This window comes from Elaeis guineensis, chromosome 11, assembly GCF_000442705.2.
Source record: "Elaeis guineensis isolate ETL-2024a chromosome 11, EG11, whole genome shotgun sequence".
Taxonomy (NCBI): Eukaryota; Viridiplantae; Streptophyta; class Magnoliopsida; order Arecales; family Arecaceae; genus Elaeis; species Elaeis guineensis.
Genome location: NC_026003.2, coordinates 101,190,296 through 101,217,493, shown reverse-complemented (window position 1 = coordinate 101,217,493; position 27,198 = coordinate 101,190,296). Strand labels below are relative to the sequence as shown.

The following is a 27,198-nucleotide window of genomic DNA, read 5'->3' as shown; positions in this document are numbered from 1 at the left end:
GTTTAATATTTTAAATAATTTTTTCATGTCGATGTAAAATTAAAAATCATAACTTGTTGCAGTGAGCACAAAAGCATATTATGTAGAGAGAATAATATGGATGCTGATGATCTACATAAAAGAAAATTTGCAAAATAGTTTAGTGATCTTGTAAGTTACATTAGTAATATATTATTTATTTAATTATAAATAATATTATTTGAACCAACATAATTTTTTATGTTATGGTGTAGATGAAACATAAGTATTTCAATAAAGAAGTGGATATGACTGATGAGTTATACGATTTAATATGTGATCTCGATCGAAGGGTTAATCACTATACATCCTGTATCATTGAAAAAATGAGATTTCACACAAGGGAGCTTGAGATACAACGACGGACCTAGAATAGTGGGATTACTACAATAGGATATGAAGGAGAAAAAAAATTGAATATTATGGTGTATTGGTAGATATCATAGAACTGAAGTATGGATCCAATAATTCTGTATTCTTGTTTTAGTGTGAATGGTAGAATATTAGTAATAAAAAGATCAGTATTCATATCGATCCACACTTTATCAGTGTAAATTTTGCACAAACATGGTATCAGAATGAGCCATATATATTAGCAACTCAAGTGAAACAAGTAATACATTTGAAGGATCTAAAGTATCGAGGTAATTGGCATGTTGTATAAAAAATAACACCTAGAGGCGTATATGACATATCAATCCGATTAAAGATGGATAAAAATTTAGATTTATATGAAGAAAAAAATTTTCAGCAAGAAGAACAAATATTAGCTGAGCTTTTTGTTGATTAAGAACTTGTAACGGCACTTTTGAATAGGACTGGTCTGCCATTCAACGAAGTTGAAGCTGATTTTGTATTTAATCTTGATGAGTCGGAGGGTGACGATCAGTTCATAAATGAAGATGAGATAGAAGATGACACATATATCGATTATTGTAATTCAGAGGAGGGTCTATACATCGAGAAAGATATGAATATTGATGAGTAGATATATATTCTTGGTTCAATCTTCTCTCGCATACCATCGTTGAAGCTGATTTTGTATTTAATCTTGATGAGTCGGAGGGCAATGATCAGTTTATAAATGAAGATGAGATAGAAGATGACACATATATCGATTATTGTGATTCGGAGGAGGATCTACATATCGAGAAAGATACGAATATTGATGAGTAGATCTATATTCTTCGTTCAATCTTCTCTTGCAATAGTGGTATGCAATATAATTATATTCGTTAGAATGTAATTTATTTTTCATTATTATTATTCAATATTATATTCATTTATATATCAAAAATTATAGATATGGCATGAGGAGACAGATGATGATGTTCGCGTTCACAATCTACCCCGATGATTGAGGTGCCTTCACCGATCTCTGTTGCATCACTGGCTCTATTGCCAGAGGATTCTGCACTGGCAGGTCCTAGTGAGGCGGATCTCAGTGAGATGGGTCCAAGTAGTATTATTATACTTTTTATATAATAAAATTTGATACTTTTATTTGGATAGCTATCATACTAATGATTTATTTATTATTATTTCAGGTCAGTTTTCATCGGTAGCAAGGCGAGGATGAGGTCCATCGAAGAACTTCACTCTGGAGTATTAGAGATGCGAGCATCCAGATAGCATCTCCGTATCGAGATGCCATCCAACTACACCAGGCCCATTAGGAGATGGTGCGAGCCGTTGCAGACTAAGCTAGGCATCATATGCCACAGCTATGCCCCCATGATGCTTTTTGATTGGCGTCACGTTCTACCAGCTTCGAGAGAGATTTTCTACACCTATTTATAGGTAAAATAAATTATATTATGAATATTTAATTTACATAGTATTCTTCTAATATTTGTTATTGGCAGGGTGTATTCGATATCATTGATTTTGAGGAGGATCGCATGCCGCGAGCCATGGATATTTATTTATCGTTACATTTCAAAGATTATCATCATCACATGCATCAGTATTGGTACCATGTGGTGCAGGATCATGGGGAGGAGACAACGTGATAGCAGCCCTACGACAGCATCACTATGGATAATTGGACTGTTATGTGCCGGCATTACGAGGATCTGGCATATCAGGTTACATATTTAAATTTTTTTTAGAGTTTAATGATTGAATCATTTATTCTTAAATTAAATTTATTATCTATTAATTTGACTGATAATTGTACAGAGAAGATGTGCCCAGAATGCTGTGAATCGGACGAGACAGACCATACCACATTGTGGAGATTCGAGATCGTTCACTTGTCACATGGAGCACATGATAGGTAATTTTTAATTTTAATTAGTATATAATTTTTTTATTATTTAAAATTTTTTTAATTAATTATTCTCAAATTGTAGAGAGATGCTGAGAGTGGCGAACTCCTGGTAAGATCGATATCTACTAGCGGATCCACCAGCAACGGTCAGAGGAGTGGACGACGGGGAGCCAGGAGCGCTTTGTAAATTTTTTTAATTATTTTTTCATTCACAGTCTAATTTTTATTATAAAATTAAAATAGTTATAACTTTAATTTTCAAGACCGTATGACAGACATGAGATCCCAGCCTACCCCGAGGGCTCAACCGCACCCATAGATGATGAGATCTGTGATCAGGTGCTTGGTATAAGACCCTATTATGTTAGGAGTCTAGGGTATGGGATCATTGCTCCCTCACCTCATGCTCATCTAGGGCTGACATCCATTCTGCTTGCGAGGCTCAGCTGATGGAGGTGCAGAGGCAGGCTACTGAGGATCGACAGCGGGCTAAGCAATGAGCTCAGAGTTGGTTGCACACATCGATGAGTTTCAACAGCTCTAAATCCAGATGATAGAGTGGATGGTGCAGATGGAGCAGACGATACAACTGATGAGGCAATAGTAGGTCGGTCTGAGCTCTTTCGAGTACTCCCCTTCTCCAGCTCGTTCTCCAGATACCGACACTTGATGACTTCTTCATGTACTTTTTTATTTTTATTTCATACTTTTTATAATTTTAATTTAATATAATAAAATAATAAAATTTATTTATGATTTTATTATGTAAACTTTTTATTTTAATTTTTTTTAATTTATAAAAAATATTATAAATATAAATTAAAAATATATATTCATAAATTATTTTTTAAAAAAATATGTTTAAATTATTAGTGATGGAATTATTTTCAATGAAATATTCATCACCAAAAATATTTTAGCATGATAATTTAATTTTTTTAATAAATATAAAATTATTAAAATTTTTTATATAAAATTAATAGCGATGAAAATTTATTCATCGTAAATAATTATTAGTGATAAAAATTTTTATCAAAAATTTTTATATTTATAATGTAAGTTTTATGTCACTAATATTATTTAAATTTGATTTTTAAAAAAATTAATATTAAATTAATAGTGATAAAAAAATTTTATTGTAAAAAATATGATTTGCGATGAAAAATTTTTGGTCGCTAAAATTTTTTAAAAATTTTATTTTAAAAAAATTTTAATTAAATTAATAATGATGAAAATATTTTTATCGCTATTAATTTTTTATTTATTAGTGATATTATAATTTATCGTAAATATTTTTTTTATGATTAAAATTTTTCATCAAAAATTTTTTAACAATAAAAATTATTCATCATAAATAAATATTATTAGCGATAAAATATTTTTTCATCATAAAATATTATCAATGATGCAATTATTTATGATAAAAAATTAGTGATAAAAATTTTATTGCTAATAACTATTAGCGATGAAAATAGGTTATTAGCAATGAAAAATTTTCATCACTAATAACCTATTTTGTTGTAGTGCAATTAAGTACTTACGAAGTCTGTATATGGATCAAGATAGGATTGATCCCTCTAAATTATAGGCATTAATGTATCACTATATTTTAATTTAGTCAAATTTTGATCAGGATAATCCATGTGATAGATTTGAAAGGTTAAAATATAATATGGATGACTATTTTAGGATTGATAGTTAAATCCTAGATCACTTTGAGTATTCAGATCAAAGGAATGAATTATGCAGTAGCCATATATCGAGGTTCTTAAATATTACTTTATAATTATTCGACCTATCTGGATGTTGGGTATCATTGCTAGATCATCACTTCGATTAGTATAGGAAGGAGTTTCTATGTTACCAACTTAGTGTTCAAATCTGTGGAGTCGCACACAAAAGTCAAATGATGTAGAAAAGAATTGACTGAATATTTATGTATTCAATTTGAAAGTATGAGACTTGATTGAACATATGAATTAATTTAATTAAAAATTAAGTTGGTGGTCATACAGAATTAAACACTAACCATGTCCAGCTAGCACTGTGCATGAGGTGCGGGCTTGATTTTGTGGATGAATTAAATCAAATCAATGATTTAAGCAATTATGAGAGATTGGATCAAATCTTAATTACTTTAGACCAAATCTAATTTAACTAGACTTAGTTTTATTAAGACTTTATTAGGTTAATTATTCAAGATAAATTTAGATAAGAATTCTAATTAGATTAGGATCAGCAGTCTTTTCGAAATTGGTTCGAATCGGATTCGAATTTGATTCAAATTGATCCAAATTTGAACCAAATCTGATTGGTCCACTTAGCCATATGTTTCAACTATTCTATCATAATTTGGGCTAACCAAGATGGTTGGAAAGGGGCTGAAAATAGCCTCCTCCCTTTGGATGTTGGCATAATGAAGGGAGGTGCAAGTTGGCGCCTCACCTATTTGGATTGGGATTCTTTATGCTTTAAAAAGTTTAGATATAATTTAAACATGGAGAGTCCTATTCCTAGTACCTAAAGAAGTTTGATTTGATCTAGGATCTTTTGCCTATATAAGGAGGGGTGTGGAGGAGAGAAACAAGGAATCAAATTTTTGGCCTAGGCATGGAGATCTCCTTTTGGTGTGGGCATCCCCTCTCTCTTAGGTGTCACCTCTCCCTGGGCTTCTCTCTCCTCTTGGGCATCCTCCCTCTCTTTGGCATGGTGGCGTGTGGGCTATTTCAAAGCCTTGAAATTAGATCTCAAAGCTTCATCTCCTTTCTCTCTGAAGAAGACGCTCATCCCTCTCTTCTACAGAGTTTGGTGTGTAAGCAAAGTAGAAGATCTGTGCATCCAGATCTCACGAAGCAAATTGATAGAGGAGCTTCTTCAACCTTAATCTTTTTTCACTGCAAATCAAGGTGAGATTTCATAAATATTATAAAAAATTTTAATTACTAACCTATTCTTCCCTCCTGGCATCCGATGCGATCGGATAATTTTTTCTCCATAAGTAAGTTTTGTAATTATACATTCTTATTTGATATTTATTTTTGTTGTTATTTTGTATGATTAATTTGATTGATGGCTTATTCGTAGATTCATTGAGCCTAAGGTGTCATGTCAGATGAGTGTTTGGCTGAACCAGTGCTTTAAAGAAGCTTGATCTTTATGGAGAATGGTGGAGCAAACAATCAAGGATGAGTTGTTATGTAGATTTGAGGTGATATATTAGGCTTTTACTTAGTTCATAATGTGAGTAAGTTATTATATAACACATCATAAGTCTTCAATGTGTTTTGTAGGCAAAGTATAGATGGTCTCTAGTAGAGATCATAATATTAGAAAATACTAGGTGAATACCAATAAATGTCTAATTACTGGCATGGTGAGTGAGGCATGAAAGAAATATGTTGATGAGTTAAAAGAAACAAATCCATGCACATGCAAATACAATCGGCAAAGTTCATTCAAGTTGGATAAAGTAAGAGATGTGGGATGAGTTGTATCAGAAGTATTGGTTTAAGGATCATTGACAGCAGTAGTCTAAAGCTGCTAGAAAAAATTGAATGAAGCAAAAGGAGAAATCGATCACCAAGCATTTAAGGGGTTTCATTCCTTTCGTGACACACAAGAGAAGGATGGCAATTTATTAAGTATTTCTCTATTATTATTGATATTTATATTCAATTATATATTTATAATATAATAACTTGTTGCAGACGTAAGAAAATGATGCAAAAGTTACTATTGCAATACTTTTTAACTACACCCACAAGAAGAATGGGACAGGAGAATTCATGGATACAAAATTTAAAAAAGTTAGTATTGGTTCTCAATTTTATATCTAAGAATATCTATATGTTAATATACATTAACGTATGTATATCTATAAGTATATCTATAAGTATTGAATGGTTGGGCATTAAATTGAATGGTTGGTTTGAAATTATTAATAGATTGTGCGCTTGCAATTTTGGAAAGTCATAATTTTAAGTTAAACTCTGTCAAATTTTTGAGAAATGTCTAATAAATTTTAGATATTCAGGTTTATAAAGTTGGGGTGTTAACAGATAAATTATTGTTGTTCTATTTATCTTGTCTTTATGCATATCATCCATGAAATAGAGATATTTGCTTATTTAATTTTTTTAAAGGTCTGAACCTTTTCAATGTATGGTTATAGGAGGCATATAAATTGCTCTTATAGAAAAGCATGGCTTGGAGATTGAATCACAATCTTCATTTGATGCTATTGTATGGGTGAAAGCCATATGAGGTATTTTTGAGAAAAAGGTGTATGGATTTGGACCGCATGCACATTCATCCAACATACGCACGGGGACTCCTGCATCATACTCTACTTCTCAACCAGACGGTCCTTCAAGGAGTGCATCCATCACTTACTCTGTTATCCAAGGAGCTATGGAGATTACACAGGAGCATATTGTAGCGGCTTTGATGAACTCTCAACATTGAGAGATGCTGTGATCTCTTATTTCTATTCTTGATTTTACATCATCTAAGTAGTTGTCATCTCCTTCACAAAAAGAAATCGAGTCAGATATCCCTCCAATCGATCCTCCATGTAATTGATGTTTGATTATAAATTTATTAGCTAGGTGTAGTCTTATGTTTGATGCTGCATACTAATTGGAGTTGAATTGTTTAATATTTTGATGTATTGTGTTTACTTATGGATTGAAACATTGATAGATGCTAAACTTATATTTTGTGAAAGCTTTACTGAAATGTGTTTGCTTAAATGTATTGTTATGTTGTTTTGTATTATAAAATATTGGGTTATGACTGATAAATTGAGAATTATGATATATACAGGTCTGCTACTATATTTACAAAATAGTCTTCCAAGTGGAAGCTTTACTAGGGGATTTTCAAGAAAAATAGCATGCCAGATGAAAACTTTACTAAGAGATTATCAAGGGACTTTTTAACAAACCTCAAACCATCACTAAGGAACTACTGGGTTTATTAGTGAGGGATTTATGAGGGATAACTTCCTCACAAATTATTCAACTAGTCAATTTTTAGCGAGGGATATTCCCTCAATGAATCCTTTGGCAATTACTGAAGGATTTTCGAGCACACTTTGGTTAGTGAATCTCTTGAAAAATAGTTGGTTCTTGGCAAATGGTCTTCAATTTTATTAAAAAAAATTCTCTCATTAAATTTTTTTGATCCCTTAATAATTACTGAGAGATTTTGAGGGAGACTTTCACCAACATCAGATATCCAAAGAACGGATTCTCTTTGAAAATCCATCGGTGAATCTCTTCACCAAGGGATCTTTGACTTTCACTCAGAAATTTTGTTCCTCGCTAAAAGGTTGATTTCTAATAGGACAACCACTTCCAACATACAAAGAAAGAAACCTACTTAAAGAATAGACACCAAAACTAAACAAGACTCAGAAGGTATGTCAGAAGGTAGAAGAAACAACAGCAAAAGAAATCACATAATTCTCAAAATGTTGTAAAGAATCTTCATCATCGCCCTATAATGTTAAAGAAGCAAACTATAGAGGGACCCAAGATGGAGACCTAGCAGTCTAAAGTTGCAATCAACATCAGCTTGCACTACTACAAAAAGGATCTATGGCAGCATTTACTACTACAGTGGTTCAAAAACCACTACCATAGAGTCTACGACAGCGGTTATATATAATCGCTACCATAGATTTGATCTATAGCAGTAGTTTTGACAACCACTACCATGGGATACATAGAGTAGCGATTATTGGATAATCGTTGTCATAGTTCAAACCTATGGTAGTGGTTATACATAACCGCTGCCATACATTTGAGATATTGCAGTGGTTAATTAACCGCTGTGATAGATTTCACATATTAAAGCGGTTATGTATAACCACTGCCATAGGTTTGACCTGTGATAGCGGGTATATATAACCACTGTCATAGGTTTGAACTATGGCAGCGGTTATGTATAACTGCAGCCATATCTTAAACCTATGGCAATGGTTATACATAACTGCTATCATAGTATATGGCAGCGGTTACCTAACTGCTGTCATAAAATATGGCAACGTCTAATCGCTGCTATAGACATATAGCAGCGGTTTTGTGCAACCTCTGCTATATAGGCAGAATATAAATTTTTTTCATATTTTTTTTTGAATATGTTATAATTTTAGAATTTAAAATCTATCTTCATCATTTACTATCTAAATAATTATCATTAGAACATTATCACTAGAGCATTATCACAAAAGATCGTCTCGATCTGATAGTCCTAGCTATGTCGATTAATAAAATTTGATTTTAATGGTCACGAATGACTACATGATGATCTGATAGTTAAAGACCACCGATAGATTTAAAAGCTTACAATAATGATCTTGATGATATTTATAGCATACTATCAAAATTTTACTTCAATCAGATATCATGATCATGGTCAATTTAGTACGAAAAGAATTGGATCGTTAAATAAAAAATGAGTGATCAAAAGGTCAAACGGTGTTCAATTATGATCTTTGTTACTACTTTAATCATTTTTATGATGGTGATCATAAAATTCAAATCATGCATATATGAACGATCCATAACTATATATCTCTTGGTACTCATTCTTAAAGTCCTTAAATAATTATTCTTGTGCTTTTGTAGGATCTACTTAACGTGGATGGTTCATATAGGCATGGTTTGGATTTTATGATCACCACCATACAAACAATTAAAATAGTAGCAAAAATCATGTATCTAAGAAATCATCTTATAATCGAACGTTGTTTGACCTTTTGATCACTCATTTTTTATTTAACGGTCAAAATCATTCGGTGCTAAATTGATCATGATAATGATGTCTAGTTGAAGTAAAATTTTGATAGTATGCTACAAAGTCACCAAGATCATTATTGTAAATTTTTGGATCCATCGATGGTCTTTATCTATCAGATCGTCATGTGGTTGTTAGTAGTTATCGAATTCAAATTTTATTGATCGACATACCTAGGGCTATCAGATTGAGATGATCTTTTGTGACGACACTCTAACGATAATTATTTAGATAATGAACAGTAAATATAGACTTTAAATTTTAAAATTATACTATATTCAAAAAAAATATAAAAAAATTTATATCCTGCCTTTATAGCAGTGGTTGAGCTGTAACTGCTGCTATAGGTTCTATTGCAGCAGTTGCCATCAACCACTGCTATAGGATCTATAGCAACGATTGATAACCACTGCTATAGACCTATGGTAGTGGTTTTTAAAAATCACTGCCATAGGTTTGGTCAATTATTTTGCCTCGCACCCCTCCCTCCTTCATTTCATGTATCATTTCATCTTAATTCCCCCCCTCTCTCTTTCTCTCTCCCCTCTCTACCCGAGAACCCTACCCTCCCAACTGTCGACCTGCCCTACCATCGGCCTCGACCCCGAGCCCCTTTGGCCCCACCTCCCTCGACCCCGGCCCCCTTTAGCCCCGCCTCCCTCGGCCCCAGCCCCTTTTGGCCCTGCACCTAGCCTCCCTTGGCCCCAACCCCCTTTGGCCCCACCTCCCTCGACCCGGACTCCCTTTGGCCTTGCCTCCCTCGGCCCCAGCCCCGACCCCCTTTGGCCTCGCCTCCCTCGGCCCTGACCCCCTTGGGCCCCGCACCCCACCTCCCTTAGCATCAGCCCCCTTTGGCCCTGCCTCCCTCGGCCCTGGCCCCTTTGGCCTCGTCGTTGCATTCCTTGATCGAAGGTAAAGCCCTCTCCGATATTTTTTAGAATAACAAATTTTTTGATATCTTTTCTTGTCACCAAGCAAATTATTGCTTTTAGAATTATTTTTCTAGGCCATGCTGGTGGGTTTTGGATCGTGTTACTTTATGAAAAAGTATTTTCTTTTCTTTCTTTTTTTATAAAGAGACTATGATGATTTCAGATGAAAAATGATTGATTCTTAGCATGATTTTAGTGATATTTCTCTCTTATTTTTTTTCTTATTCTACAAATATTTTAACAATTCTGAATGGCAAGACGATCTTAGAAGGCCTGTGGCTGTTTAGCGGGCAACCGTTTGCAGTCGATTTGTTTTAGTTGTACCAGATACCAAAAGTAATATTGCAATATATGATTAAATGGTCTGAGCCTCTTTTTTACTTTTATTTTCTTCACTTTTTTAATTTTTTATTCTTTTATATTGTTTAGAAGCATAGACCCATCTTTTGATTAATGTACATATTCTATGACATCTATACATTTATATATTTTTGTATGGCTGGAAGAATTATGTACATCGATCAATTGATTATCCACTATAGATAGTTTGGGAAATACAAATAATTCTATAGGTCATTATAGTAATCAAATAGTATACTGAGGATTCGAAAAAAATTTGAACAGTATTTTTTTTTATTCTCCCTATATAGGAGAACTAAGAAGAAATAATACTAAAATTTTTTTTGACCTCTATTGTATATCATTTGATTACTGTAATTGATCTATAGAATTAATGTAACTCCTAAATGGGATAGGATCTATTTTTACCTATTAGTTGATGATAGGATGCATTTATTACATATCTGAATATAATATTTAATATATTTTTATTTTTTTAAATATTTATTTATAATTTATGTAATATTTGATTGGTCCTTCTCAACTTGTCATGATTGAAATAATATATTTTGTTTGCCTATGTAATGATGTTACAAACTCTAAGCATGAATATACATGCGCAAATTATCAGCAATTACCATCAAATTATCCTAATGTTATTGTGTTATATCTCATTTTCACACATGATTTAATTATAGTATCACTATTTTTATAATGGATAATGGGTGGATGAAGTTGAGTAGGCTCTCACCAGAATATGAGACTGAACTTCAAAAGTTTCTTGATTTTGCTATAGAGAAATTTGGAGACCATAGACTTATTCAATATCTTTGTAAGAAGTGTATGGATTGGCCTTAGCTACCTCGTCAATATGTAAATGATCACCTCATTATTTATGGCTTTAAATCCGGCTATGAAATTTGTTGGGATCAACATAGTGAGTGCAGGCCGCAAGAAGACGATTAACATGATGGGGGAGTGGAACAAATGGTTTGTGATATCTTTTTATTTGTTGGCCACAATAACGGTGCGTCTACATCCATGCCTGATCCCATAGTTGGTGGAATGACAAACAATGAGGATGTGGAGAAGGTCTGTAAGTTGATGGAGGATGCTAATATTTTTTTATATTTTAGGTGTGAAAAGATAGCAAAGCTTAAGTTCTTAATCTGGTTGTATCATGCGAAATGTTTCAATGGGTTCAGTAATAATGGAGTGAACTATATACTAGAGCTTTTGGGAGATATTCTTCTAGACAATGCAAAAATCTTGAAAACTAATTATGAGACATTTAAAATTATTGAATGGTTGGGCTTTACTTACAACAAGATACATGCATACCCTAATGATTGCATGCTCTATTGGAAGAGAGATGCCAACTAAAACGAGTGCATGAGGTGTAATGTATGAAAATAAAAATAAAACAAAGACAGCACATCAACCCACGTTCTTCAAAAGTTGATGTGGCACTTTGCTTTGATATCGATACTACAAAAAATATTTATATCAGTAAGGATATCGAAGAATATGAGATGGCATGAAGAGGAGTGAACAAAGATGTTGTATTGAGGTATCCAACCGATGGAGAGGCATGGCAAAAGTTTAATAAAATATATCCCAATTTCATACAAAAGATACACAATATGAGGTCGGGTTTGTCATACGATGGTTTCAATCCATTCAAGCACATAAATACCAACTACAGTATATGGCCAGTGTTTACTCATATTTACAACCTCCCACCATGGATGTGTATGAAAAAATCCTTTGCTTTCATAATAGTGCTCATCCCTAGACCGATGGAGATAGGGAATGACATTGATGTCTATTTGCAGTCTCTTATTATTGAGCTGAAACAATTATGGAGCATTCAAGGTGTTCTAATTTTTGATGTTTTGATGAATGAGTCATTCTCCATACACGTGATGCTTATGCGGATAATAAATGACTTTTCAGCTTATATCCTAATATCAGACTAGAGCACAAAAGGTGAGCTAGCATGCCCGATTTATGAAAAAAACATCCGATCCAAAAGGTTGACACATCGGAGGAGATTTAGCTTTATGGGGCATTGATGCTTCCTCCGTCGAAACTATCCATACAGAAGGGATGCACGTTCCTTCAATGGCACTGTTGAAGAAGGTGAGGCACCTACTCGGATGTTTGGAAGTGAGATGTTGAGAGAGTTGGATGGTCTCAATATTGAATTTGAAAAAGTTGATCTGATTAGTAGTAAGAAAAGGAAGCATCGATTAAAGGCAAATGACACTTTAATTGGAAGAAAAGAAGTATATTTTTTGACTTGCCATATTGGGAGACAAACTTATTGCGCTACTGATTAGATGTGATGCACATTGAAAAGAACATATGCAAGCTCCTATTGGCAATGATCTTGAACATCAAGGATAAGACCTAGGATGACTTGAATTTTTGATTTAACTTGAAAGAATGGGGTATTAGAAAATCACTTCACCCGGAGCTGATAGGGGGAGAACAATAAAAGCTCCCTCATGCATGCTGTGTTATGAATACCTCCAAACGGTCCACATTTCTTCGTGTGTTGGAGAACATAAACGTCTCAGATAGGTACCCAAGCAACATATCAAAGTATGTGAATAGTAAGGATGTAAGACGATAGATTGAAGATTCATGATTATCATGTGTTGATGCATGAATTGATCTCAATAGCTATTCACCGTATATTACTAAAAAATATGAGAATGACTGTTATTCGTCTTTGCAACTTTTATAGAGATATTTGTACAAAGAAGTTACTTAAGAAAGATGTGAAGAAAATGAAGGCAAGGATGGTGACTATATTATGTGATCTGGCATCATCATTTTTTATAATTATGATGCATCTCACCATGCATCTTGCAGAGAAAGTTGCACATGGAGGCCCAGTATTCTATTGATGGATGTACCCCATCGAGAGAAATATTCAAATGCTGAAATCTTATGTAAGGAACATGAATCACCCAGAGAGATCCATACAAGAAGGTTATTTAAGTCAAGAGTGTATGGATTTCTATACCATATACTTAAACAAGCTCGAGATACATCATAATCGATCAATGAGGAATCAGGATGATCAGTATGAGCCGATTGAGCCTATATTTGAGTCCATTCCATAGCCAGGTGGACTTTTCACTTCAAACCGTCTCATTGATTTGAGCCTTGAGGAAAGAGATAAGGCACACTGCTATGTGTGGTTCAATTGTATTGTCATTGAGCCATACATAATGTGAGTCACTCAGTCTTATTTATTTCTCATTACTTAGAAGAAAATATCCCATTATATCTAAATTTGTTTCTTATGCAGCAAACACAAAGAGGTCATAAGAGTAAAATACGACGCTCTAAGTATGCAGAAAAAAGAGAAAATGCATAGCAAAGAGTTTTCTGAGTCGTTCAAAGATCATGTAAGCGAGTATATATTCCTATCTTGTACATTCTATTTGAACATATTCACTAATTAGGTATCATCTTCTTAGGTATGGAGATTACCACTCGATGATGTGAGCAATAAAGTATGTGCTCCATCAATGGGATCTAATCATACCGTGCATGAGTACAAATAGCTTGTCATCAATGGCTATAGGTTCAATATTCACAGTCGTGCCCAAAATATGGCAATACAAAATAGTGGCATAATGTTGAGCGCCACCACTGAGTGTTATGCTAGCTCGAGGGATTCACAGTCTCATATGAAAAATTTGAACTATTATGAGGTTGTGGAGAAGATAGTCATCTTGGACTACTATTTTAAAGAGAGGATTGCATTGATAAAATGTGATTGGTTTGACACCTTGTCTCAGTTAGGGATGAAAACTAATAAGTGTGGTTTTACTCTCGTCAACATGCGATGCCATCTTTGCACTAAAGAACCGTATATACTTGCCTCCCAAGCTAGTCAAATATTTTACGTTAGTGATCCCTTGGAGCCTTAATGGGGTATTGTTATGAGAATGGTGCCTAGGTATATCTTTGATGATACCAAGATTGATGATGATATTGGACTATACATACAAAGTGTTCCTCTAGGACAAAACTTATCTGGTGCTATCGAGATCCCAGATATATTTGTTAGGAGTAATGGTGATGCCCATATTGTAGATGTGCGATGAGTTCAACATCTTAGTATAAATATTAGTAATTATTTATTGATGCTCTACTAATATTATTGTTCAACATATTATATTTATTAATATTTATTTAGTAATTATTTATTGATGCTCTACTAATATTATTGTTCAACATATTATATTTATTAATATTCATTAATGTTGCAGGTCATGATGGCATCGAAATGTGATCTAGCTTTCACCCTTGCCCCTTGATGGGCTACGTGGAGCTCAGCATTTGAGCCACTGCTGGTGCATACTCCATCTACCTCCACATTGGCTTCAGCTTAGCAGGCACATACTCCTCCCATCGGCACATTTGAGCCTCCACCAGTAGCCACGTTGCCAGCCTATGTATCTCCGGCACAAATTCCACCCACCGATGAGGCTCCACCGACATCCATATAGCACGATTTCAATAAGAGTAGATTTTCATTACATCAATTATTTATTTATTTATTTATTTATTATATAGTTATTGCACACTCTTATATATTCGTAATATATTTTTATTATAGGTGCATCATCCAGTTGGACCTTTTATGGTCCCACATGCATGCCACATGTGTGGAACCGCCAGCATCAGGTTATGATGAAGTACGACATAGAGGGGAGACCAATAAGAGAGACCGCACAGGAGATGCATTTTTTTTGATATACTTGTGAGGCAGTATGACATCATTCCCGTACTGCCCATAAACTGGCGATTGATGAATATTGGTGTCAAGGACTGGATGTGGGAGAAAGTTTGGATAAGTGTATCTTATATATATATGCATGTGATATATTTACACCATGTTTGATTAGAATAATTTCGTAATTGACTTCTGATAATTTTATGCAAAGGAGGTATGACTTTTCAGATCATGAGAGGGCTCGAGATATCCGACTGTAGAAGATTGGAGAGTTGTACCGAAACTACAAGATCAAGCTCTACAAAGGGTGGCTAGAGCACCGTAGGGACACTGAGGAGGAGCTTGTTCCTTAGATCTAGGACTATCCTCTGAGTATGTGGGAGGGGATGATCAGGCATTGGAGGAGCCAGGAGTCTCAAGTTTAATTTGTAACTAATAAATTTTTTATTACACTGACAATTATATTTGATTTTAACTTATGTGATTTAAATACTTTTTAGGCTGTATCTCGTTAGAATCGAAAGAATCGGATGGCTCAGGAGTGCATGCATACTTTCGACCGTGAGTCTATGGATAGTCGTGTGCATAAAGAGATAATAAATTCTGACCTTTTAGTTTATAATTATTGAATTGCTATTTTTGTATGTTTCTAACAAGCTAATTGATTGTTATAACTGATGAGAGAAGGGGTGATGCCCAGCCGTAGTGCCATCTTCTGATCGAGTTGTATGGACAAGAAGGGTAGGCCGATGAACACTGTGATCGAAAGAATTTTTGTAAGTAATAATGGTGTGTTATAATTTTTTATGATTCACTTGTTTTGCTTTGACAATGTGCATGGTAGTAGGATTTCTTAGAATTTCTTAGATTTATTCACTCGTGTTAACGTCAAAATTTTTTGAGATTTTATTTGAATTTATAATTATAGGAACAGTTAGAGACGCTAACGAGTGGGGGCCCGGACATCTCTGACCCCATGACTATCTGTCTCAAGTCTTGAGACTTGAGCACTCTGTAAGGATTCATTGTAGGCCTGAACATACACCGACTGGCTATTGGTTTGAGGCGAGCATCTCCTCACACGCTTTCGGGATCGTCAGTTGGGAGCAGCTTGACGAGATCTTGATGCAGACAGCTTAGGTTGAGGAGCATGCATCTCAAGCTCAGGAGTACGTAGACCAGCTATAGAGCATCATGTCTGCTATGGTGACATAGCTCTCCGTTACTCTTGGAACTGATTTTTTGAGCATTCAGAACATATCAGCTAGTTATTCAGCTCTAGCCCCTCCAACTCGTGCTAGAGCCCTTCTTGGTCTTGCTACAATCCCTTTCGGTCATGCTTCAGCCCCTCCCAGTGATGACGAGATGCTTGGAGAGGAGGATTTTGATTTAGCTAATTTTTGATATATTTTATTTTTATTTAAAAAATATTGTAATATAATTTGAGTAATACAATTTGAGTATTTGAGAAATATTATGCTTGTTATTGAGTTTTATGTAAAATTTTTGGATCGTACAAATTTTAGTTTAAGTAATTATATATTGAACTGCAACTATCAGATTAAAAAAAAGATAAAAAATGATAAATTTATATTATTTTTACAACAGCCAATGACAGTGGTCGCACAACCGCTACTGTAATCGTGCCTACCATTGTCATAGTTTTGTGCGAACCACTGCCATAATCTATAGCAGTAGTTGATAAACCACTGCCATATATCTATAGCAACAGTTGTAAAATTACTGTCGTAGATTAACATATGGTAGTGATTTTCTAACCGCTGCTATAGAAGATATAGCAATGGTTAGATAACCACTGCTAGAGAAGGCTATAACAGTGGTTAGAGAACCGCTGCTACAGATGGATATAATAGTGGTTAGAAAATTGCTGCTACAGAAAGCTATAGCAGCGGTTTTCCAATCGCTGCTATAACCAATCTATAGCAGCAGTTGAGTAACCACTGCTATAACCTATATATGGCAGCGGTTGCGACAACTACTGCAATAGACCTACGGCGACGAATATAGTGACAGCAGTTGCAGAACCACTGTCGTAGTTTGTGACAATGATTTTTTGAGCTACGATATCGGTTCAGAACCGCTGCCGTAGCCACTTTCTGTAGTAGTGTCGAATGATTATCCTTGAGCCATCTATTGGGTAAAAGGACCTCAATAAGATGCTCCAAAGCACCCCAAGATAGAATATATATTTGCTGATAAGGATAAATGATTAAAGATCGAGCAGCCAAAAACACACCCAATCGAGACAAAAAAAAGCTAGGCTACTTTGTCCATCTTGTTCAAGAAAGAGAGTGATCAGCAACTGAAAGGAGCATTTCAGATCAAAAATAGAGTCAAGAACATCTAGTCCAAAGTGAAAATAAAACAATGCCTAGAGAATTTCTTTTCTCAGCCTTATCATATCCAAATACAGTATTTAACTTCAATAATCCCAAAGTCAGCAATGATCATAAAAGCAACAGATCACTAGACCATCCAAATCAACACCTTCAAGAAACCTCATTTATAAAGCCAAAAGCAACATAAAAAATTTAGAATCAACTAATCAAGATTTGAAGAAAAATGCAACTTTCTCAATGTTAAATGTAAAAAAAGGAGACTCAGAAGAGTAGCATCTGAAGCAGTCAAAATGCATATAAATAGTGATCACAAGTGTAATTTATAAGGCTGCAAAAACCTCCATCACCATCTCTAAAAAATAGCATAGAGAATTTCGAGAGTAGAAATGGAAAAAAATTGTCTACTATTTAAGCCTCAAGAAGAAGTGGCAAGTAATAAACAAGCTGGCTAGGTATAAATAGTAATATTTGATTTTCTCCAATAGTTTACAGAAGCTTAAGGTTCTTTATACCCACAAAGTAAGGATCAATTATTTAGAAGATGAAAATTACTTTAAAGATAGTAGAACAAGGATTAGAGGTAGCTCTCAATGGCCCTTTCAAGTTTAATCCCTTGTTCATGTATAAATGTGTATAAAGAGAGATAATGTGTCCAGAAACAACTATAAATATTGTTTTAAAAAAATGCTTAATTATATACAAAAACCTGTTTCTTTGTAGAAAAATGTTGCATATGGAGTAAATGGAAAAACGTAGGCACTAAAAATGCAATAAAGAATGATCTAGGATCTAAGAAGACTTTTGTGCCAGCTATAAAGTGAGCGTTGCTACCATCGTGCCCTAATGCAATGTTATAATTGGCTCCCATGCAATTAGTTAAACTTGTATTGCAACCATCCATGGGAACTCAAGTATTTGAAAAAAAATATTATTAGGCTGGGCTCCACTTGTTGGATGCCTCGCAATGAATAAAATGGTTGATTCACCACCAAAATCATCAGTAAGCTCCTCCAATAAAAGCCTGTTTGGATGAGCGGGCTGAAAAGCCCATTTAATTATGGATTAGGCCAGGATAACTAGAATAATAGGATTATATACCGGGCTAAATCTATACTCAAAACTATCCAGAAGTGACCTTAGAGTAAACTAGTCTGAATACTATAGGTGTTGATAAAATACACTTAATTTAAATTAGAAATTCAATTTTGAATCAGAAATTTAATTTTTGAATTAGAAATTTAGGTTGGGTAGTTGTGGATAGATAGAGATGAAGATGTTATCTTGATTAATTGTTATCTTATTTTATCTATTTATATTTTAAATTAAATTTTAAGATTATATATAGATATATCGGCCAGGATAACTAGAGTAATAGGATTATAGATCGGGCTAAATCTATACTCAAAACTATCCAAAAGTGACTTTGGAGTAAACGGGTCCGAATTCTATAGGTGTTGATAAGATACACTTAATTTAAATTAAAAATTCAATTTTGAATTGGAAATTCAAGTTGGGTAGTTATGGATATATAGATAGAGATGAAGATATTATCTTAATTGGTTATTATCTTGTTTTATCTATTTATATTTTAAATTAAATTTTAAGACTATATATATATATATATGATGTATCACAGGAAACATAATTAATCTATATCAAAAAAAATAAAAGTCTCATTGTTTCATTCCTTACAAGCCTCAATTTTTTTCTTCCTTCACCTTACTTAGGATTTTTTCTTTTATCAATTTGGTATTAGAGCCAGATCGAGATGGCGAACAATCCAGTGATGTTCAAAGAATTTAAGCAAGCTATGATTCGGGATTTCGAGATGACGGACAATGGCTTTATATCATTCTTTCTTGGGATTGAAGTTATGTAAAGCAAAGAGGGCATTTTTATATCTCAGGAGGCCTATACGAAGGCAATACTGAAAAGATTCAAGATAGAGGATTGCAAGCTTGTTTGCACACCAATTGAATATGGGACCAAATTATCAAAACATGATATTTCAAGAGTCTTATTGAGAGCTTGAGGTACTTGATATGCATAAGACTGGATATCTTATATGGTGTCGGGCTAATTAGTCGTTTCATGGAGGAGCCAAAGTCGGCACATTTAAAGGCTGCAAAGCGAATTATACGCTACATTAAAGGTACTCTCAATCATGAATTTTTCTATTCAATTTCTAACAATTTTCGTTTAGTTGGCTACTCAAATAGTGATTGAGGTGGAGACCTAGAAGACCGAAAAAGCACGATCAGATCTACATTTTGTTTAGATGATACCGCATTTATATGAGTTTCGAAGAACCAAGCGATAGTGGCACTTTCAATATGTGAAACTGAATATATTGCTGCCTCTTCATGTGTATAACACGCCATGTGGCTATGAAATCTTTTGAAGGCAATATAACAACCGCAAGATGATGCTACCAAAATCTATATTGACAACAAACCGGCGATTGCACTAACCAAGAATCCAGTCTACCATGAACGAAGCAAGCACATTGATGTATGTTTTCATTTTATTTGAGAACAAGTCAAAAAGAAGAATATAGAATTGGAGTACATTAAGTTCAGAGACCAAATTGCAGATATTTTCACAAAATCCCTCAACTTTGAAATATTTTGCAAATTGAAGAATTCACTTGGAGTCATTGATGGAAGAAAATTAAGTTTAAGGAGGGATCGATGTTGATAAGATAAACTTAATTTAAATAAGAAATTCAATTTGTGAATTGAAAATTCAAGTTGAGTAGTTATGGATAAAAAAAGATGAAAATGTTATCTTGATTGATTGTTATCTTATTTTATTTATTTATATTTTAAATTAAATTTTAAAATATAAATAAATTAAACAATGAGAAATGTCTCATTGTTTAATCCCTTCCAAACCCCGTTCTTTTTTTTTTCTTTCTTTCCTCTTATTTTAGGATTTCTTCATTTATCAATAGAAAAATAAAGACCTGCTGAGATCTTTTTTAAAGCCAATTTTCGGCCCATCGATCCAAACAGCCCTAAAAAAGAAGAAGAAACCATAAGCAAAAACAGACTTCTTGGTTTATTAGAATCAACGCGGAAACTAAGCCATGAAGCTGCTCTCTGTCTAAAATACTTCCGAGGGTTGCTGTTTTGGACTGGCGCTTGGGTAGCTCAAGGTTTGCAGCAATTCATTCCTACGCTGTGTCCCAGCATATATCTGCAAGCAGGTTTGTGGCAGTCTATAAACCCCACTGCTCATTAATTCTTACCAAAACAAAAATCCACTGCTCATTTTTTCCGCTACAACGGGCCACTCCAAACCACCAACCTTTGGGAAGGTTAAAAGGAACCATCCTATCAAACAACCGCAGCGACATGTAAGATGCACCTGCTGGACCTATAATACAAAGGTGGTAACTCAATTCGTCAACGATGGAGGCACGCAGGATCCAGAAACAGGGCCTGCAGACTGGAAACCATGGCCAGCAGCACCTTGGTCAAGCAACTACTCTGACGAAATCCACCAGTCAGTTGTACGCCAAACAAAAACCAATGGAAAAAATTCAATAACTTGAGTCAAATAACATACTATATTCTTCCTTGATCCTTTCTTTCGTTTCAAACGGGGAACCTCATCTTCATCCTCGATGCGCAAATAAAGTAAACTTAAGAGTTGGGATGCTTGCATGTCTTAAGAGTCGTGCATCCAGCTCTATAAATACCCACGCCTTCTTTCCCTGTGGCATACAACTCATTCCTCCTCTCCCTTCGCAACTATGGCTCGTACTAAGCTAGTTGCTCTTTCCTTCCTAGTGTTGCTAAGTATTAGCCTCTCTGAGGCAAACCGATTCTTGGCATCGGCTGGGGGCGGAGGCGGCGGGGGCGAAGGTGGTGGTGGGGGTGGTGGCTCTGGGAATGGCTTCGGATCTGGCTATGGTTCCGGATCTGGTTATGGTGAAGGAGGTGGATCAGGGTCCAGTGGTGGAGGGTATGGAAGTGGCGGCGGCGGCGGCGGTGGTGGTGGACAAGGTGGAGGCAGCGGTTCTGGCTATGGGTCGGGGAGTGGATCGGGCTCTGGATATGGGTCTGGATCAGGAGCCTACGGTGGAGGGTATGGAACTGGAGGAGGTGGTGGAGGTGGCGTTGGATCCGGTGGTGGGAGTGGCTCGGGATATGGATCGGGCAGTGGTTCCGGGTATGGTCAGGGCGGTGGTGCCCATGGTAGCGGATATGGAAGTGGCGGCGGCGGGGGTGGCGGTGGCGGTGAAGGCTCCGGCTCGGGGTCAGGCTACGGGTCTGGTTACGGTTCAGGCTACGGATCTGGGTATGGAAGTGGGGGTGGGGGCCACCCTTAACTCCAAGACCTACAACTACTCGAAGCCCTGCATGTTGTACTCCTTGCACCAGGAGGCTCTTTTTTTTCTGTGTTCTCTACCGTTAATTGTATGCATGGTATAATAACAAAATAAATGGGCTTCTCGACTCAAACAAATGTTGTTGAAGGAAAGGAAATTTGCGAATGTCGTCGTATACCAATTATTTTGGCTTTTGTTGGAGAACTTGACCTTCTTTTCCGAGATCTTTCACGTCTCGCTAACACGATATACAAAAGATAGTAGGCCAACTCGAGAAGCTATGGTTATATTAAGATTTGGTGTAGGTCAAGTCTTTCTTATAAAGTAGAGATGTGCATCATCGAGTAGGAAGTATTTCGAACGTTGAAGAATTATTCTTCGGGACGAATTAATTTTTGAAGCAGAGAAAACGGACAAGTTTCGATGCTCAACTTACTCCTGCCAAACGGGTAATGGCCAACGGTTCTCAGACCGTTTGAGGTCTGATATAGCCTTGGCCCTTGGATTCGCATAGAGCTGCATGTACAACACAGTTTCGACGCACATCATATGCATCGTAGCTGCAGCGTGCGCAGAGCCCTAATGTGATGCAATGTGCCGTCTTATGTGCCAATTCAAGCCCATAAAATCATGGGCATCCCGCAAGACATGGACAGCCATGATTAGATAAGGAGGCATCTCTAGTTGAAACCGGTGCGGAGAGGATTCTTGTATGGCACATCCGTTCAAGGGTAGGTGTGCATCTCAAGCTTGACGAGGCCTTGGTGCAGACAGCTTAGGTTGAGGAGTGTGCATCTCCAGCTCAGAAGTACGTAGACCAGCTATAGAGCATCATATCCGCTATGGTGACATAGCTCTCTGTTACTCTTGGAGCTGATTTTTTGAGCATTCAGAACATGTCGGCTATTTATTCAGCTCCAGCCCCTCCAACTCCTACTAGAGCCCCTCTTGGTCCTGCTACAATCCATTTCGGTCCTGCTTCAGTCCCTCCCGATGATGACGAGATGCTTGGAGAGAAGGAATTTGATTTGGCTAATTTTTGATGTATTTTATTTTTATTTGAAAAATATTGTAATATAATTTGAGTAATACAATTTGAGTATTTGAAAAATATTGTGCTTGTTATTGAGTTTTATATAAAATTTTTTGATCTTACAAATTTTAGTTTGAGTAAATATATATTGAACTGCAACTATCAGATAAAAAATGATAAAAAATGATAAAAAATGATAAATTTATGCTATTTTTACTGGTCAACAGGAAATGACAGTGGTTGCACAACCGCTACTATAGTCATGCCTATCGTTGTCATAGTTTTGTGGGAATCGCTGCCATAATCTATGGCAGTAGTTGATAAATCACTACCATATATCTATAGCAATGGTTGTAAAATCGCTGTCGTAGATTGACATATGGCAGCAATTTTCTAACCGCTGCTACAGAAAGCTATAGCAGTGGTTAGAGAACCGTTGCTATAGATAGATATATTAGTGATTAGAAAACCGCTGCTATAAAAAGCTATAGCAGTGGTTTTTCAATCATTGCTATAGCCAATCTGTAGCAGCGGTTGAGTAACCACTGCTATAACCTATATATGGTAGCGGTTACGACAACCGCTATCATAGACATATGGCGACGGCCATAGTGGCAGCAGTTGCAGAACCACTATCGTAGTTTATGGCAATGATTTTTTGAGCTATGGTAGCGGTTCAGAACCACTGCCGTAGCCCTTTTCTGTAGTAATGTCGAATTGTTTTTCTTGAGCCATCTATTGGGTAAAAGGACCTCAATAAGATGCTCCAAAGCACCCCAAGATAGAATATATATTTGTTGATAAGGATAAATGATTAAAGATCGAGCAGTCAAAAACACACCCAATCGAGACAAAAAAAAAAAAGTTAGGCTATTTTGTCCATCTTGTTCAAGAAAGAGAGTGATCAGCAACTGAAAGGAGAAATTCAGATCAAAAATAGAGTCAAGAACATCTAGTCCAAAGTGAAAATGGAACAGTGCTCAGAGAATTTCTTTTCTCAGCCTTATCATATCCAAATACAGTATTTAACTCCAGCAATCCCAAAGTCAGCAATGACCATAAAAGCAACAGATCACTAGGCCATCCAAATCAACACCTTCAAGAAACCTCATTTATAAAGCCAAAAGCAAAATAGAAAATTTAGAATCAACTGATCAAGATTTGAAGAAAAATGTAACTTTCTTAATGTTAAATGTAAAAAGGAGACTCAAAAGAGTAGCATATGAAGCAGTCAAAATGCATATAAATAGTGATTGCAAGTGTCATTTATAAGGCTGCAAAGACCTCCATCACCATCTTTAAAAAATAACATAGAGAATTTTGAGAGTGAAAAGAGAAAAAAAATTATCTACTATTTAAGCCTCAAGAAGAAGCTGCAAGTAATAAACAAGCTAGCTATGTATAAATAGTAATATTTGATTTTCTCCAATAGTTTACAAAAGCCTAAGGTTCTTTATACCCACAAAGTAAGGATCAATTATTTAGAAGATAAAAATTACTTTAAAGATAGTAGAACAAGGATTAGAGGTAGCTCTCAATGGCCCTTTCAAGTTTAACCCCTTGTTCATGTATAAATGTGTATAAAGAGAGATAATGTGCCCAGAAACAACTATAAATATTGTTTTAAAAAAAATGCTTAATTATATACAAAAACCTGTTTCTTTGGAGAAAAATGTTGCATATGGAGTAAATGGAAAAAGGTAGGCACGAAAAATGCAATAAAGAACGATCTAGGATCTAAGAAGTCTTTGGCGCCAGCTATAAAGTGAGCGTTGCTACCATCGTGCCCTAATGCAATGTTATAATTGGCTCCCATGCAATTAATTGAACTTGTATTGCAACCATCCATGGGAACTCAAGTATTTGAAAAAAAATATTATTAGGCTGGGCTCCACTCGTTGGATGCCTCGCAATGAATAAAATGGTTGATTCACCACCAAAATCATCTGTAAGCTCCTCCAATAAAAGCCTGTTTGGATGAGCGGGTTGAAAAGCCCATTAATTATGGATTAGGCCAGGATAACTAGAGTAATAGGATTACAGACCGGGCTAAATTTATATTCAAAACTATCCAGAAGTGACCTTGGAGTAAACTAGTCTGAATATTATAGGTGTTGATAAAATGCACTTAATTTAAATTAGAAATTCAATTTTGAATTAGGAAATTAATTTTTGAATTAGAATTTAAATTGGGTAGTTGTGGATAGATAGAGATGAAGATGTTATCTTGATTGGTTATTATTTTATTTTATCTATTTATATTTTAAATTAAATTTTAAGATTATATATAGATGTATCGGCCAGGATAACTAGAGGAAAAGGATTATAGATCGGGCCAAATCTATACTCAAAACTATCCAAAAGTGACTTTGGAGTAAACGGGTCCGAATCCTACAAGTGTTGATAAGATACACTTAATTTAAATTAGATATTTAATTTTGAATTAGAAATTTAATTTTTGAATTAGAAATTCATGTTGGGTAGTTATAATGGATATATAGATAGAGATGAAGATATTATCTTGATTAGTTATTATCTTATTTTATCTATTTATATTTTAAATTAAATTATAAGGCTATGTATATGGTGCATCGTAGGAAATATAATTAATCCATTGAGAAAAATAAAAGTTTCATTATTTCATTCCTTACAAGCCTCAATTTTTTTCTTCCTTCACCTTACTTAATATTCCTTCTGTTATCAATTTGGTATTAGAGCCAGATCGAGATGGCGAACAATCCAGTGATGTTCAAAGAATTTAAGCAAGCCATGATTCGGAAGTTTGAGATGACGGACAATGGCTTTATATCATACTTACTAATATGTCAGAGGCCTATACGAAGGCAATATTGAAAAGATTCAAGGTAGAGGATTGTAAGCTTGTTTGCACACCAATTAAATATGGGACCAAATTATCAAAACACGATGATGGAATGATAGTCAAACCAACATATTTCAAAAGTCTTATTGAGAGCTTGAGGTACTTGATATGCATTAAGGCCAGCTATCTTATATGGTGTCGGACTAATTAGTCATTTCATGGAGGAGCCAAAATCGGCATATTTAAAAGCTAGAAAGCAAATTATACGCTACATTAAACATACTTTCAATCATAGATTTTTCTATTCGGTTTCTAACAATTTCCGTTTAGTTGGTTACTCAAACAGTGATTGAGGTAGAGATCTAGAAGATCGGAAAAGCACGATCAGATCTACATTTTATTTGGGTGACACCGTATTTATATGAGTTTCGAAGAACCAACCGATAGTGGTGCTTTCAATATGTGAAACTGAATATATTGCTGTCTTTTCATGTGTATGCGACGCCATATGGCTACGAAATCTTTTGAAGGCAATACAACAACCACAAGATGATGCTACAAAATCTATATTGACAACAAATCCGTGATTGCACTAGCCAAGAATCCAGTCTATCATGAATGAAGCAAGTACATTGATGTATGTTTTCATTTTATTTGAGATCAAGTCAAAAGAAGAAGGTAGAATTGGAGTACATTAAGTTCAGAGATCAAATTGCAGATATTTTCACAAAACTCCTCAACTTTGGAATATTTTGTAAATTGAAGAATTCACTTGGAGTCATTTATGGAAGAAAATTAAGTTTAAGGAGGGATCAATGTTGATAAGATAAACTTAATTTGAATAAAAATTTTAATTTGTGAATTAGAAATTCAAATTGGGTAGTTATGGATAGAAAGAGATGGAAATGTTATCTTGAATGGTTGTTATCCTATTTTATCTATTTATATTTTAAATTAAATTTTAAAATATAAATAGATTAAACAACTAGAAATGTCTCGTTGTTTCATCCCTTTCAAGCTTCGTTCTTTTTTTTTTCTTTCCTCTTATTTTAGGATTTCTTCGTTTATCAAAAGAAAAATAAAGACCTGCTGAGATTTTTTGTAGCCAATTTTCGGCCCATCGATCCAAACTGCCCTAAAAAAGAAGAAGAAACCATAAGCAAAAACAGACTTCTTGGTTTATTAGAATCAACGCGGAAACTAAACCATGAAGCTGCTCTCTGTCTAAAATACTTCTGAGGGTTGCTGTTTTGGACTGGTGCTTGGGTAGCTCAAGGTTTGCAGCAATTCATTCCTACGCTGTGTCCTAGCATATATCTGCAAGCAGGTTTGTGGCAGTCTATAACCCCACTTCTCATTAATTCTTACCAAACAAAAACCCACTGCTCATTTTTCCACTACAATGGGCCACTCCAAACCACCAATCTTTGGGAAGGTTAAAAGGAACCATCCCATCAACAACCGCAGCGACATGTAAGATGCACCTGGCTGGACCTATAATACAAAGGTGGTAACTCAATTCGTCAA

At 35.1% G+C, this 27,198-nt stretch overlaps 1 protein-coding gene across 1 annotated transcript; it reads left to right on the top strand.

Moving 5' to 3' along the window:
• Window positions 1-21,238: 21,238 nt before the first annotated feature.
• Window positions 21,239-21,950, top strand: LOC140852640 (uncharacterized). Its single transcript, XM_073246169.1, has one exon. It carries the CDS (start codon window positions 21,239-21,241, stop codon window positions 21,815-21,817), a length of 579 nt encoding a protein of 192 aa, XP_073102270.1. The 3' UTR covers window positions 21,818-21,950.
• The last annotated feature ends 5,248 nt before the right edge of the window (window positions 21,951-27,198 follow it).

Excerpts from the sequence above, each read along its gene's own strand:
- LOC140852640 (XM_073246169.1), top strand. The coding sequence starts at position 21,239 with ATGGCTCGTACTAAGCTAGTTGCTCTTTCCTTCCTAGTGTTGCTAAGT.